This window comes from Scardinius erythrophthalmus, assembly GCF_964197995.2.
Source record: "Scardinius erythrophthalmus genome assembly, chromosome: 7".
Classification (NCBI taxonomy): domain Eukaryota; kingdom Metazoa; phylum Chordata; class Actinopteri; order Cypriniformes; family Leuciscidae; genus Scardinius; species Scardinius erythrophthalmus.
Window position 1 is genome coordinate 8,115,690 of NC_138227.1, and position 15,120 is coordinate 8,130,809.

Here is a 15,120-nt window from a genome sequence, read left to right on the forward strand (position 1 = left end):
AAGTCTGTTCAATGACAAAGATTGTTTCAGTTGGTGTATTTTCAATAATGTCAAAGTAGTGTAATAATTTATGAATTATTTGTCCATTTCGCTTAGAGAGACTCCGCCCACAAGCTCTTCTGATTGGCTGTGACTCGAGATTGATTTTGTCGCGTTGAATCTTATCGTGTCGGGTCTGATTTCACAATGAATTCAAGTTCAGAAACAAGCTATATTTGCAATTTTTGTAATTTTACATGTGTATGTAAGAATAGTTTTACAAATAATTCTCTCAAATGTCACAATTTATGCAAGATTTACAAGCAACAAAAAAACATTGCTTTTACAATTAACAATGCAAGTCAATAGAAATGTTCAACTATGACATTGTACAGTACACTTCATCAAAAATAACACTGTAAAACCTGTAAAATATGTCGGTAGTGATTGCCTATTGGTTCTAGATCAGGGTTGCTGACAGTAACATTACAGTCAACCCTAACTGAATAATATTGTGAACTAAATTAAAGAAATCAATGCCATCTCTGCAAATCTCTTTGGATGAAAGAAATCTGCTTAATATTGACGATTTATCCGCTCGCTCGCGAGAGACAGATCTGCATGTCAGGTCCTTATAGTTGCTGCGTTTGATCAAACATTGACATGTTAACTGTTTTGCCAACATGTTGTAGTCATGCATCAATAGCATGTTTTGAAAAGCAGATTTAAAGGAAGTCTGTCTCTCCGACGGCCGGCTTTAGCGTCCCGGCGGCTGCGTTGACGGTGAAGGCAGAGATGCTGATTTGGCGTTTGACCTCGTCCCAGGCCTTCTGCGGGTTCGCCACATTCTCAATGTCGAACAAAGCGTCATAAATCCCTGGGAAAGACTCGCCTGCATATTTATTGTGACTGCTGGGTGCGAAAATTACATGCCTGGAAGCAACGAAAGAGAAAAAGACAAACATGATGTTTGTGCATGTACCAAAAAACATCTAATCAGACATGGGTAATACTTAAACTGATCCACAAAACACTGTTGAGTGGTTATTACCTTCTTAATGGAAGTACAGGTTATGCCAAATTTGGCATTTGACAGTGCATTGTGGGTAGAAGCGAACTATACCAAGAAAAAGCTGTTCTTTAGGGCTCTGATACAAGAAAACGTGTGATTGTTTCTGTTTTTAGACTTAAACCACTAATCCGAAGTATTAAACTTGAGTTATGAACTTCACAATGTAATGATAGATTGTGCTTTACCTGTAAAATGGTCTTCCAGGCAAACCCAACGGATCAATGAAAGCTCTCTCTAAATACATCAGCTGATCATTTACCATCCGTACATCCAGGGCACTGAGAGACAGATGAAGATAAGGTAACAGTTGTAATGTGTCATGAGATGTGACACAGGAACACGTCATCATATAACAGGCCTTGAGACTGCATGACAGCACTGTGACACAACACCTGACCTGTGCGTAAACTCAAATCTAGCGTTTAAATGTTGAAGACTGTGCTGTTGTTTTCTCATTCATACTTAGAAGTGTCGAGCTGATCAAGACGCTGATGAAAGTCTCGCGCTGCGACTGTGAAGTTCTCAACCGCTGAGAAGAGAGAGTCTAGAAACACATGATAAAGAAAGACGTTGACTGTCAGGAGATAAATCAAGAGTTTTGCATTTGACATGGAAATAACTGCATGTGGAGAGATGGGATGCATCCAAATTCTTATACTCATGTCTATGGCACACTTTTTTTTAATGTGCTACACTCTTAAAACATAAAGGTTATAAAAGGGTGTTTTTGCAGCGATGGCACAGTTTTGGTTCTTCAAAGAAACTTTCAGTGATCAGTTCTTAAAGTGGACCTATTATGTCCTTTTTCAAAGTCTTGGTTTGGTTTCTGGCTCTACTAGAATAGTAGCCTAGAAATCTAGATGCACCCTAGCGGCAGCAACATTTATTTTGCAGCCAGGGTAGTCTAGCAACTCTCCGTTGACTTTCAAGCTGGAAAAAACAAAATTAGGCCAATCACATCGTGTCTAGAGTAGGCGGGGCGGGCTTAACATAATGACGACAGAGTTGTGACGGTTCCCTGCAACTTGAAAACAAAGAATGGTGGCTGCTGGAGAACAGTCTTTCGAATCGGCTTTGGCCGCGACTCTGGAGGACTTGGAGTTAAGTTTTAACTTAAAGGGGGGATGAAATGCTATCTCATGTTTTTTACACTTAGTTTTTTACACTGTTTTAGAGTTGGATTCCCATGCTAAACATGGACAAAGTTTCAAAAATTAAATTGTACGTTTGAAGGAGTATTTCTGTTCCAAAAATGCTCCTTCCGGTTTGTCACAAGTTTCGGAAAGTTTTTTTCGAGTATGGGCATGTGTGACGTCAGATGTAACGGAATTTCCTTATATGGGTCCTAAGGGCACTTCTCCGGTAAGATCGCGCGCGCAACCATAGACCAGAGCGAGAGAGCGAAAGCAGTACGCCCATCAAAGCGCTATGCTCAGCTTTAGGGAAGTCAATGTCACCAAAGAAGTGGGTTTTTGGTTGCCAGGGCAAGACAACCCTGGACAGATTCCCAAAGAACCCAGCGTTAAGGCACCCGTGGATGGAGTTTGTTTTTCCAGAGCATCATCAACGGAGGTTGTGCAAGACCGACGGATTTGCAGATTGTCTAATGCTTAAGGATCGAGCAGTCACAATGATAAAGGTTCGCGGTCGTGCGTTGGAACCGGGCGGTGAGTAAAACTGCTTCAAATGTCTCTGTGTGTTGTTAGCTCGGCGTGTTAGCACAGCTTTAGGTTCGCCCACACGGCCCGCCTTCAGCCGCTCGTTTTTTTCCGGAGAGACTCGGTACAGCCTATCTTTCTTTTATGAATATAATAAAACTAAAGACTTTTTGGAGATATGAAGGATGCAATACTACTCTATAGGTACTCAAGATTAACAGGAGTTTGAGTGAAAATGAGCATTTCACCCCCCCTTTAACTTCTACTAGAACAGGGTTTCATACTTGAATGTTCAAAAACACATTATTTCCCCATATTCTTCATTGTTGCACCTCCTCTCTTCCCAGTCTGTCAGTAACGCTCTGTTTGGTTCCTGTCTCTATGAAGCCCCTCCTTCTGAAAAGCACACTGTGCTCTGATTGGTCAGCTGGATCAGTGTGTTGAGATTGGTCAAGCGCTTTTCGAAATGTCCCGTCCCTTACCATAACCGCCAATTTCAACACTCCTAACTAACTCAACCAGGCTCCCCCCCTTTATCCTGCGTACTAATTATTTAAATGAAGAATATTGTGATGTGCTCGTTCCCAGAAGAAACTCAAGACTACAATGGAGGCGTTTCAGGGAGTTCAGAAACGGTGACACTGATATAGAGAATAACTCAAACATGCTCAAACAGCAACTTTACACACTAAAGAAAGATGAACATGGGGAAAAAGGCATGATAGGTCCTGAGTGTGAATAACATTTTAATCATCTGAAGAAATGTTTTCCACTATAAAGAATCTTTTGTGTAATGGAAAGATTACATGGATGTTAAAGGTGCTTCATGGAACTTAATGCCAATAAAGAGCCTTTATTCAGAAGCCGTGTTTCCACCGCAGGAACTGAGAACTTTGGGTGGTGCTCTCTGTGTTTCGACTGCAGGATCCAGGGTCTAAATAAAGTTCTGGGTAAATATTTCCCCCTCAGAAAGTCCCTGCTGGCGAGGTAGTACTTTTACAAAGTTCGGGAACTTTAGGGGACGGGACTTGGGCATTGAACATGCGTATCGGTTGAGTTCATGCCGCATTTTGATTGGTTGACTACATACACCATTTTATTTCAACCACCATTTTCCGTGCAGTAACTCACATCAACATGTTTGGTATTCACATCAACAATAGAGTTTTAAAAATACGACAGATGGGCCGATGATGAGGTTCAGGCTTTATTAAAACTAATTTGCCTAATCTTCACGGTACTTTAGACCACGGTGGAAACGCAGACAGCAACAGGTCCGGGGAAAAAAAAGTTCCTGGGACAAATAGTTCTGGGTAATTTTGGTGGAAACATGGATAGAGTGCATGATTTGAACATACTAATCTTGCATATTAAATGATGGATAGTTTGCGTACCGAATGAGATGCCGAACTGCTGCATGGCGGCAGGATGCTTCAGTGCTAGCTGCTGAATGCTGTTAGCGTATTTGCTGAGAGCCAAGGCGTATTCTGTACAGTCCAGAGGTAAGATCAGAGAATCAGCCAAACTGAAGATCAGTCCACCTCGAACACGGGCCACCGCCTCCAGCCGGCGGAAACTCGGGTCGTAGAAGCGCTCCACGATCTCATAGGTCTCGTACACGCTGTGGTAAACTGGGTAACTGCTGTAGCGCTCAGTTTTCTGGGGGAAATGGTGGTACAAAACAATTTAAATGCTGCAAATTTAAAATCTATTTTGCGTAGATGTGAACACTGACAGGACTTAAATAAATACAGTGTTGCACACAAACACACTCACTCGGTTTTTGGTGTATCTCGCCCTTCCAGACGCAATCCCTAATCTGATGAAATACGCTTCAAAATCACTACCAGAGCCCAGTTTACTGATCCTGCAGGGAGAACACACACATTTGAGATCATGAATCTATAATCAGTCAGATAGTCTTATAGATGATTATGATCATCATGTTCCTGAAGCTGCACGTCAGTACCATGGTGCATCTCTGTCTGTGGAGTTGTCTCGTTTGTGCCAACTCTCGTACAGACTCATGCCCTCCTCTCCTTCCTCTGGACTCAAAACCTTCAGAAACATCACTAATTTACACTTTATCACATATTAACATGACTTGCATTTAGTGAGAATTGTTGATAGCAAAACAGAACGATAGAACAATAGATAGTAAGACAGACAGACAGAAAGAAAGATACATAGATCTTAATAAACTTTTCTAAACTGAATCTCACCTTCTTGGTGATGTCATAAACAAGAGTGTGTAGGGAGGGGGTGCAGTCGACCCTCAGTGTGTACATACCTGCGTACACACACACACACTCCATTATGAGTGTATTTCTGATAGACAGACAGTAAAAGTGGTGTTGATCTCAGTAAAGGCAGTAAATACAGTGTTGATCTCATCTTGTGTGTGTGTGTGTGTGTGTGTGTGTGTGTGTGTGTGTGTGTGTGTGTGTGTGTGTGTGTGTGTGTGTGTGTGTGTGTGTGTGACTAACCCTCGATAGCAGAGTCTGCATTAATGTAGGCCACGGCTCGCTCCTGCAGGACTCTGGCTTTATCCTGCAAACACACAGAAGAACAAGCAGCTTTCAGCAAACTGAGATACAGGGAGAGTAGATTCATGCAGTCGATTCATTCATTCATTCAATGATTCACTGTATTCACTGATTATTTTGTTTAATCAAGAGTTCATTTTTACATTCAACTCTTCAATCATTTATTAATTTGTTCATTCATTTGTGCAATTTTTTCATATATTCAATGATTCATTCAGGCATTTTCTCATTAAATCAATCAATCAAATCAATCATTCATTCAATTATTCCATCATTAGTTACATTTTCCATGCATTCAATCAATCAAAATACATTAATTATGTATTCAGTCACTCATTTGTTCCTTCTTTCATTCATTTGCTCGTACCTCTGCCCATTCTGTGGATCCCAGCAGACCAAACTCTTCTGCATCCCAACTGGCAAAGATCAGCGTTCTCCTCGGCCTCCAGCCTGACACACACAAACACATGGCCATTACCAAAAGAAACTGAGAACACAAGAAGTGTCCTGTTTAAACGGCATTAAACTAGACGGTGAGATGACACACACCTCTTTTCATGAGTTTTCCAGCCGCTCTGACGTTCTCGTGCACCACAGCGGCTCCTGACACGGGATCAATCCCTCCGAAAACCCAAGCGTCACGGTGGCCACCCAGAATCACGTACCGGTCTGAACAAACACAACCAAACTCAACTAGACCGTATAAAATAAAGCTACGCAAACTCTCAAACAGAGAAACCCCCAAAATAAAGCAGATAATGTAATGTCACCTGGCTCCACGGCTCCTCGGATCCAGCCAATCACGTTGTAGATACGGGTCACCTGATTGTTGGTGTGGATGTTCATACGTACTTTACTAAAATATCACAAAGACAAAGCAATGCTTTATTCAATAGCTTCAGTATTTTACATGAGACTGAATGCGTTCCTGAACTCTTTCTCAGGTAAAGGCCTGTTCACACCAAGGACGACAACTAACGATAACGACTAGAGCTGCATGATATATCGTTTTAGCATCGATATCACAGATAGTCACACTGCAGGATGTGCGATGTCAAGTATAGGGATTGTAAAGGCCAGGAACCACGGATCAAAACACACACGATTCTCTGATTATTGCAAAGTTTAACCATCATAGAGCCAGAGGTGTAAAATACTTGAGTAATTTTACTTGATTACTGTACTTAAGTATTATTTTGGGGGATTTTTACTTTACTTGAGTACAATTAAAAATCGGTACTTTTACTTTTACTTAATTACATTTTTTAAGAAAAAAAAGTACTTTTTACTCCTTACAATTTTATTTACAGTCAAAAAGTACTTCTTTTTTGGAGATCACTTCATTCTATTTTTCCTTGCTATTACCAAACCAATTGAATTGCACTGATGCCTAGTTTAATTAAGTTAAGTGTCTAGTCTAATTTAATGAGATTTGTTTTCACATTTCACCAAATTGGTCAGACATGTTCATTGGTCCTTTGGAAGTGACGTCATGTCGCATCTATTACCACAATGCACAGCACCTTGACCTAGAAATTAGAGAAATTATAACAGTCATTCTCAGGGGGACAATCCAGCAGCCGAAGAGCATACCACCCCCGGGGGCCGCCATTGGCTAACAAGCCATCACCTGCTGTTAGCATTCCATTGACTTCCATTCATTTTGGTAGGAGTGTAACGGTTCACAAAATTCACGGTTCGGTTTGGTTCGGTACGGTTCGATACAGCAAAAAGAAAGAAATGCCAGAGAAATTTCCTTGATTACATTTTTTTTTTATTATTAAAACTAACATCATAAAGTATGATTTTTTTTTTACTTTGAGCAATTCTAGAGCTATAATTCACTCCTCTTAGGAGCATATAAAACAAAACAGCTCCTTGGAAAAAATGAAATTTAATATTGTAGTAGTTATAAACAAAGGTTTATTTTAGTTCAGATTAACATTTGAGGGCAGCAATTGTATTCATAATGTCAAAATAAAACCGACGTAATGGCATTGATTGGCATTCAATGGCATTGAAGGCATTATAGCCTACTATTCCTGTCAAACTGTTGATCTGTGGACACTGGATAGTTCATTCATGGCACAATGTTTCTTCCTGGTTTCCTGGCTTCCTGGTTTCTTCCTGGTTTTAATAACGGAGAAATGTGAATGTTTCTCACTAGATCTTGCAGCGATGTTATTACTTCTGTGGCGAATTCAAATGCTTTCTTTACTGGATATCTTATTAGCGCTGTGTAATAACAGTGTCGCTTGATCAAGATCGGCTCGCGCTGCTTTGATTCAAACTGATAAACGGTCCTTCAACCACACAATAACGAGCAGTTTCGTTCCTCTTGCATTACGTTTGCCATTTGATGTTGGGAAATGTTGTGGTCGTGCCGGCGTCTCTTACATTATGAGTGCGCTTGCCACGTGCAACACGCCTACATTTGAAATAACAAAATTTTGGTCGGCAGGAAAAATGGTCCAACGAACCGAACCGTTCTACGAATACGTGTATCGTTACACCCCTACATTTTGGCGTCACTTTGAAAGCGAATAACTTTACATCTGAGGCGTTTGAAGACTCCATTTGTCCATTGTTTATGGTCCAAAATCAGCCACAGGATCAAGAGCACCAGTGGCTGTACCTTAGCGAATTCTTTTCTTTTAGTGGTAAAAGCATGTTTAGTTGATTGTTTAAATAATGTTGCATACTGGCATTAGATAGTAGTCTTATAGTTTGATAAATAAATACAATTAAATACAAACAGTTCTAAAGCAGGATAAAACCTTGTATGTGGTTCATTCACTTCATGATTTTAGAGATTAAAAGCTTAAACAAGAATCTCTAGTTTTCATTCTTGCTATTACTTTTACTTCTTTAATACTCAAGTACAATTTTTATGTGGTACTTTTTTACTTTTACTCGAGTACGATTCTGGCCAGATACTTTTACTTTTAATTGAGTAATATTTTCCCTCAGTACTTGTACTTTCACTTGAGTAACATTTTTTAGTACTTTTTACACCTCTGCATAGAGCTAAAGTTCATCATTTGCACGTGTTTTAGGAAAATGTGAAAGAAAACTCAGTTTGGAATTGTTTTCTGTATTTAATTAATTTTATTAAAAGTATTAAATTTTATATGGTTCTTGCAGAATCTCAAACGTGCGTAACACGAGATTGAACCTCATTGGTTCTCGCACATCAAGCGAACATGCTTGAGCTTCGATTTACCACACCTGATGTGTGAGTTGATGAATGTCTATATGAATAAAATACTAAATTCAATCTGTTCATCATATAAAGTTACAGAGTCGCTTCAGAAAATTTGGACTAAACCGCTCAATTCCTGTGGATTAGTTTTACGATCTCTTTATGAACTTTTTTGAAGCGTCAGAGTGGTAGTTGTCAATGGAGGGACAGAAATCTCTTAGATTTCATCAAAAAGATCTTCATTTGTGTTCTGAAGATGAACGAAAGTCTTACGGGTTTGAAATGACATGAGGGCAAGTAATTAATGACAGTCAATTTGGATAAAAGCATCCACAAAATGCATAAATAGAAACGCATGCTTCATTATGCTATTTATAGCCTGCTGACTCTCTCTCTCTCTGTGTGTGTGTGTGTGTGTGATGGGCTTGCCAAACACAAGGCCATTGTGTAAACTGGCGGACCTCCAGAATTTATTTCTGAAAAACAACAGAGCCACAGAAGTGTGTGTGAATCTTTCTGCGTGTGTGTGTTGTGAGAAGCAAACGTGTGGCCTCTGCCCCTTCATGAGATCGCCGAGCGCACAAACCTCTCTGCACTGCTGACATCATGCATTCAAATCAGTTAACGATTACCAGGAGTGTGTGAATATGTGTGTGTAAGATGATTAAGATTGTGTAAAGTGTAAGTCTCACTTCAGAACAGCAGGATCAGAGGTTGTGGGGTTAAAAGTCGGGGATTTAATGGTTGAGGTTTTGACTTTGGTTCAGAATAGTAACTGTCTGACTGACTGAATATAATCAGTTTACTTCTTTAATTAAAAAACTTTTACGATGCAAACAAGTCATTCCCTACATTATTTTCAAATTAAGTTAAATCTTAAAGCATGACACCACAGGTGAAATGATTTGAACTAATATATATATCAGCACTGTCCATTAATCACAGTACATTAAGACTTATATTGCAAATTTCTGAAATGTTAAGCTTAAATATGGAAATGGGCATTACGTAATTAAATATGCACTATTGTAATACATTTTCAGCACAGAAATCTGAACACTGGATAAACCTGGATCACATTAGAGCTTCATTGTGGATTTACAGGAAGGAAAGTCTCGTACTTCTGCTTAAATGCGTCCATGAATCCCGGTCCAAGTCGATACGAGATGTTAAGTGAACCCTTCCAGTTATCCGGAGGAAGAGGCCCGCCCATGTGCCTACAGGAAGTGACATCATATAATGACTCGTTTCAGGCGAGGTAAAGAAACAAAATGTAAATGATATTGTAAATTTAAATCAATGAAACAAATGTGATCAACTTATAAAGAAAGAAAAACTGATTCCCTATTCAATTTGACTATTAAATAATACTGATTATTATTATATTATTAAATATTATTATTATTCAAAAATAAGATTCATTTTGTTTTATTATTATTTAGGTTATAAAAATGAAACAAATCAATAAAAGAAATACACTACTAAGGCAATAAAACTATTGCAGGGTAAAATAAAAATAAGTATTTTATATTTGAATTATTATATTAAAATATTATATTATTAAATCAGTGAAACAAGAATGTGATCAGCTTTAAACCGTTAAAAAATGTTATTATGACTATTGTGATGGATTTTTTAATAAATAAAATAGTAAACTGTATATTAAACTAATCATAATTATAACATTCTACCACTTGAACAAAATGTACTCGTTACACACAAAAGTTTGTGTCGAAACCAGTGGAAAATTCTGAGATGCTGACGAGACAATATCAAAAATATAACAGTCTAGAATAGTCTCATGACATATTGAGTCATCACTGAACTTCTAACCTTTAATGATTTGAGATCTAAGTTGCTTCTACCAAGTAACAGAAGGGTTTGCATATGAAGAACCAATCACATTTTAGGGAAATGATGTAAAGTATCATGTCATTTTTGCCATGCTCCTATTCTATAAAAACTGTTGTATTATTTTTGCTGGTGGGATTCTCTCTGAGATCCTCCGGCCGTGATTAAAGCATATTCAAAGGCATTGTCTGGAGTCTGTCTAGTTAATGCTGCACAGCAAGTGTGTTAGGGAAGCTTACTAGACACTTTGACAGTGTTATAGGAAAAGACTGGAAGCCAGTTGTTGACTGTAGACGCTTGGGTGTCGATTGGAGACACCCCGGTAATTAGGAGTCGGGTGCGTAAGAAGAAAAATCTACCACACTATCAAATAATAATAATCATTATTATTATTAAATATTATTATTACAATTATTTAAAAATATATATTATTTAAATTAAGTAAAATGAAACAAATTGATAAAGAAATATATTACTATTAGAATGATACTATTGTACTCTTGTATTAAAAATAAATAAAGTAAACTTGTGTTATAAATATGAAATAATATTTAAATATAATATTATTCAATCAATAAAACAAGCATGTGATCAGCTTAGTACTATTGTACTGTTAAATGAAAAAATATTTTAAATAATTAAAAAAATTATTTGTATGCCATCAAGTTGTTTTCAGCAGTGTCCGACTCACTGCAGCAGGAGAACTGCATCATCATATCCAATGGGATGCACTGGAATCCCGGGAAGCCCCACTGCGTCCTCCATGCTGGACCGGTAGGTGTATTCTACAACACATTTAAAGTCACCGTGAAATCAATTTATACGTCACAATAATGAAGAAAACTTGTGTTTCATGAGTCTGTAATGTCCTGGAGAGTCTCTTTCGCACCTTTGGCAGGGTATCCAGGTGTGAGAGGGTCTCCCGCCCCGTTCAGGTTCAGGACGTTCCCTCTCTGAGCGCCTCCTCCTGGCAGGTTCCAGCCTTTGGGATACGGCTCAACGCCCTCCGCACAGTAATCCGCAGGGTCCGAGAACAGCACGATCCCTTTAGCTCCTGCTAACATCGCGTTCTTCACCTGCAACACACACACACACACACACACACACACACACACACACACACACACACACACACACACACACACACACACACACACACACACACACACAGCATTAGCTGTCCTTCAAAGGCCATAGGGTTTTATTTCTTATGTGAAGATTAAATAACTCGTTAAACATCACATCCAAACTACTTTTAAACGCTACCTTGTTCCCACGGAAGATTTTGCCATATCTAGCGATGACGATTTTTCCCGTACAGTTTATTCCCAACTCTCTCTCCAGCTTAAAGAAATCCTCCGTCCGTCCGTAGTTAACATACACCAGTTCATCCTACAATTCACAAAGATCAGGTTACTGCTGGAGTGTGTGTGTGTGTGTGTGTGTGTGTGTGTGTGTGTGTGTGTGTGTGTGTGTGTGTGTGTGTGTGTGTGTGTGTGTGTGTGTGTGTGTGTGTGTGTGTGTGTGTGTAAATTAATTTTACTTCCGTAAACTTACAGTAAACTACCATTAAATTTTTCTTTAATGTTATGCTCACAAAGCCTGCATTTTTTTGCTCAGAAATACAGTAAAAACTGTAATATTGTGAAATATTATTAAAAGTTACAATAACTGTTTTCTCTTTGAATATATTGTAAAATGTAATTTATTCCTATGATCAAAGCTGAATTTCCAGCATCATTACTCCAGTCTTCAGTGTCACATGATCCTTCAGAAATCAGTATAATATGATGATTTGATGCTCAAGAAACATTTCTGATTATTATCAAGGATGAAAACTGCACACTTTTCAACAGCAGTTTCATAAGTTTCATAAGTTTTATTTCATTTTGAATTAGATGCAATGATTAATCAAGCACAGATCATGCACTGAGACAATTAACAGGGTCAGTTTTGATTTCATGTTGATTTTACATTTGGCTTTGGTATGTGTGCATCACCTCTGGTTGACCTTTTGCAGAGAAAGCACTATAAGGAGGAACGATATCGGTGACATCTTCATAACCTTCAGGGATCGGCTCAGCCAGAGAGGTGTTAAAGATCTGAGAGAGAGAGAGAGAGAGAGAGAGAGAGAGAGAGAGAGAGAGAGAGAGAGAGAGAGACATCTGCTATTGATTGAATTATGCACAGTAATCACTATAAAACATCCTCTGACAGAGTCATGGACTTTAATCTGTCACCATCACAACCAAGCTGGAGCCGCTACTCGCAGCCTCACTCGTGACGAGATAAAGGCCTTAAAAACACACTTGCTCTTCATCAGGCTTCTGATGTCATGAGAGAGAACAGAACATGTTCAGTATTGAGTCCTCTTCATTTTTCCTGGTGAAAAACATTACCCATGATGCTGTACAGAAAATTACACCAATCAGAGTCGAAAAAAGCAACATGTGCCAAAATAGTTTTTTTAGCTCCGCCCACTCACATGAAGCAGCGAATGACGTGATATATTGTTTTATACATATTCTCAACATTTGTAAATGAGTAGTTTTATTGCAGTTCACTAAAGCCGTTACCTTTGTATTTTGTCCGATCGATTTTCAAAAGCTTTTTTGCCTCAAATCAAAGTTTGTAGTGTTGTGGTTCACCTCATGGCTGATTGGTTTGGTTCATGGCTTATAAAACTTTAACAATAACTATTTTATAATCCCTATGGGAACGATTCATGAATAAAAATACTTCCAGGAACCAGCGCAGCTGAAAAAGTTGGCGGACACCAATGCAATTACAAATGTGTCTGTTCTGAAGAAGTGCGTGTGGGTGCAAGGAGACTTTGAGGAAAACATTTTGTAATTTTATAATTGTGCAACATCAGTTGCAATATCTAGAGGAAAGAGAGTCATCACTATCACTAATAACTTCAGGTTCTCTCAGAAGAAGCCTTGTTTGTGTGTGTTTGGGTTCTGGTTGTCAGTAAGTACCTCATTGCCCAGGTGGTCCACTATTGAGATGTAGTTGGGTTTAGTTTTATTTGGGTATGACAGCAACACGTCGTAGGGAACCAGCTCTACCGAGTCCAACCCAAACTCCATCCACTCGGCTCCAATCTGCTCCGCCAGATCCAGATTCTGCTGCGTTCCTGCCAGGTGTGGAAGCCTGGTGAACTTCCTATATATGACAAACACGAGACAAACATAATCTAGACTGGCTCATCTACAAATGGGAAGGACAACTAGGCTAGCAAAACATCCATCATTCACATTACAACATTAATATTCATTCCACATAAAACATTCTTCCCTAAACTAAATAAAAACACTTTTATTAAATAAAGAAAATAAAAAGATAAACACTTTGTTCATAAATTACCTAAAAAGGATGCAACTCCTATATTTATATTACATGTAATCCGCCAACAATACATGCAGTCGTATCACCACCTTACTGTATGTTTTAGATGCACTTAATATCATTCAATAATATCAGGACTCGTTTATCTGAAGGCACCTGAGATGGTGTTTAATATTCTCTGCTTGCATCTCATCCAGAAAGTCTCGCAGGAAGCTTTTCGGTGTGTGTCCATGATTGACAGTAGTAGGTCGAGCAAACCAGCCTAAGATGATGAGAAACACACACCTGTTACACCCAAACCGGGTCTGAGAAATATTAGCAATTCATCTGTTTAATGTGCATAAGAGGAATTCATGATGAAGGTGTCTGTTCAAAATTAAACATCATAAATGCACTCACTCTTAAAAATAAAGGTTCCTAAAGGGGTTTTTTCACAGAAATACTATAGAAGAACCAGTTTGAGTTCCCCAAAGAACCTTTCAGTGAACAGTTCTTCAAAGAAACGAGTGTAAGGAACATTTTAAGAATCTAAATAATGTTTTGTACAATGGAAAGATTCCATTAATGTTAATGATTCTTCATGGAACTAATAAAGAACCTTTATTTTGTGTAACGTATCATTTAAAGCAACAATAAACAAAGGGAGCAAAACATCTGGGGTTCACACACCATTCGTCGAATGGATTTTCATGACTTTTTTTTCCATGCAGATTTGGTTTAGCATGTTTATGAAAGAATCTAACTCACAGAGAGCAATTTTTAGCTAATGCAATATTTAGAGCTGAACATAATTACACAAAAAATGCATTCAGAAAATAAATATAGGCTACATCACTGATTTATATTTCCATGAGTTTCCCAGATCTTTAAAATAAATATTTAAATTCTCTGATATTTCATGGTTGTGGGACCCTTGAACATTTCTTCAAGACTGTGTTTATCTGTAAACATATTTATCCAAATAAAAGGAATTTAAACACCTGCATTTAAATAAAGATCTATGGGGTCTCAGTAGTCACACCTGTCCTAAATCCAGACATTCAAGACCTGAGGAATGCAGCACAGGAGATCTGGACAGGTGAGACCAACAGGTATCAAACACCTCAGTTTGATTTTTAATCAAACGCCTCAATTTGAAAAATTAATAAACATATGAGTTGCTACTTCTAACGAAAACTATTTGGCAACTTTGTGTCAACATGTTTTTATGGCAAAATGATGCACAAGGGACAGTCTAAAAAACAACCTGTCTTGCGAGAGACACTGCACATAATCTAAAATACTTATAAAGGTGGAGAAACTCACCAATAATAAAGCCAATCAAGAAGAAAGCTGTAATAACCGTTAACCGGCAGATCCAGCTGATTAGTTTATCCTCAGATCCCATTTGACTAAGCGCCACATATAACTTGTTGAAAGCTGGAGAACTAGAACTGCGAGCAGGAGAAGAGAGGTGATGAG

General features: G+C 38.4%; 1 protein-coding gene across 1 annotated transcript; it reads right to left on the reverse strand.

Moving 5' to 3' along the window:
• Positions 1-197: 197 nt before the first annotated feature.
• Positions 198-15,120, reverse strand: naalad2 (N-acetylated alpha-linked acidic dipeptidase 2). The gene is made up of 19 exons (XM_081371115.1): positions 14,965-15,120; positions 13,816-13,921; positions 13,290-13,476; positions 12,309-12,410; positions 11,575-11,700; positions 11,198-11,384; positions 11,000-11,093; positions 9,579-9,674; positions 6,026-6,111; positions 5,805-5,924; positions 5,623-5,705; positions 5,196-5,259; positions 4,932-4,999; positions 4,679-4,767; positions 4,486-4,576; positions 4,104-4,368; positions 1,514-1,595; positions 1,237-1,329; positions 198-912 (listed from the first exon to the last, which is right to left on the reverse strand). The coding sequence occupies exons 1-19, from the start codon at positions 15,044-15,046 to the stop codon at positions 705-707; spliced, it is 2,229 nt and encodes a 742-aa protein (XP_081227241.1). The 5' UTR covers positions 15,047-15,120; the 3' UTR covers positions 198-704.

Coding starts and splice junctions, on each gene's coding strand:
- naalad2 (XM_081371115.1), bottom strand. CDS start 15,046: ATGGGATCTGAGGATAAACTAATCAGCTGGATCTGCCGGTTAACGGTT. Junction 13,477..13,815: donor AATATTAAACACCATCTCAG/GTGCCTTCAGAT, acceptor TGTCATATATAG/GAAGTTCACCAGGCTTCCAC. Junction 4,768..4,931: donor TTTATGACATCACCAAGAAG/GTGAGATTCAGT, acceptor ATGTTTCTGAAG/GTTTTGAGTCCAGAGGAAGG.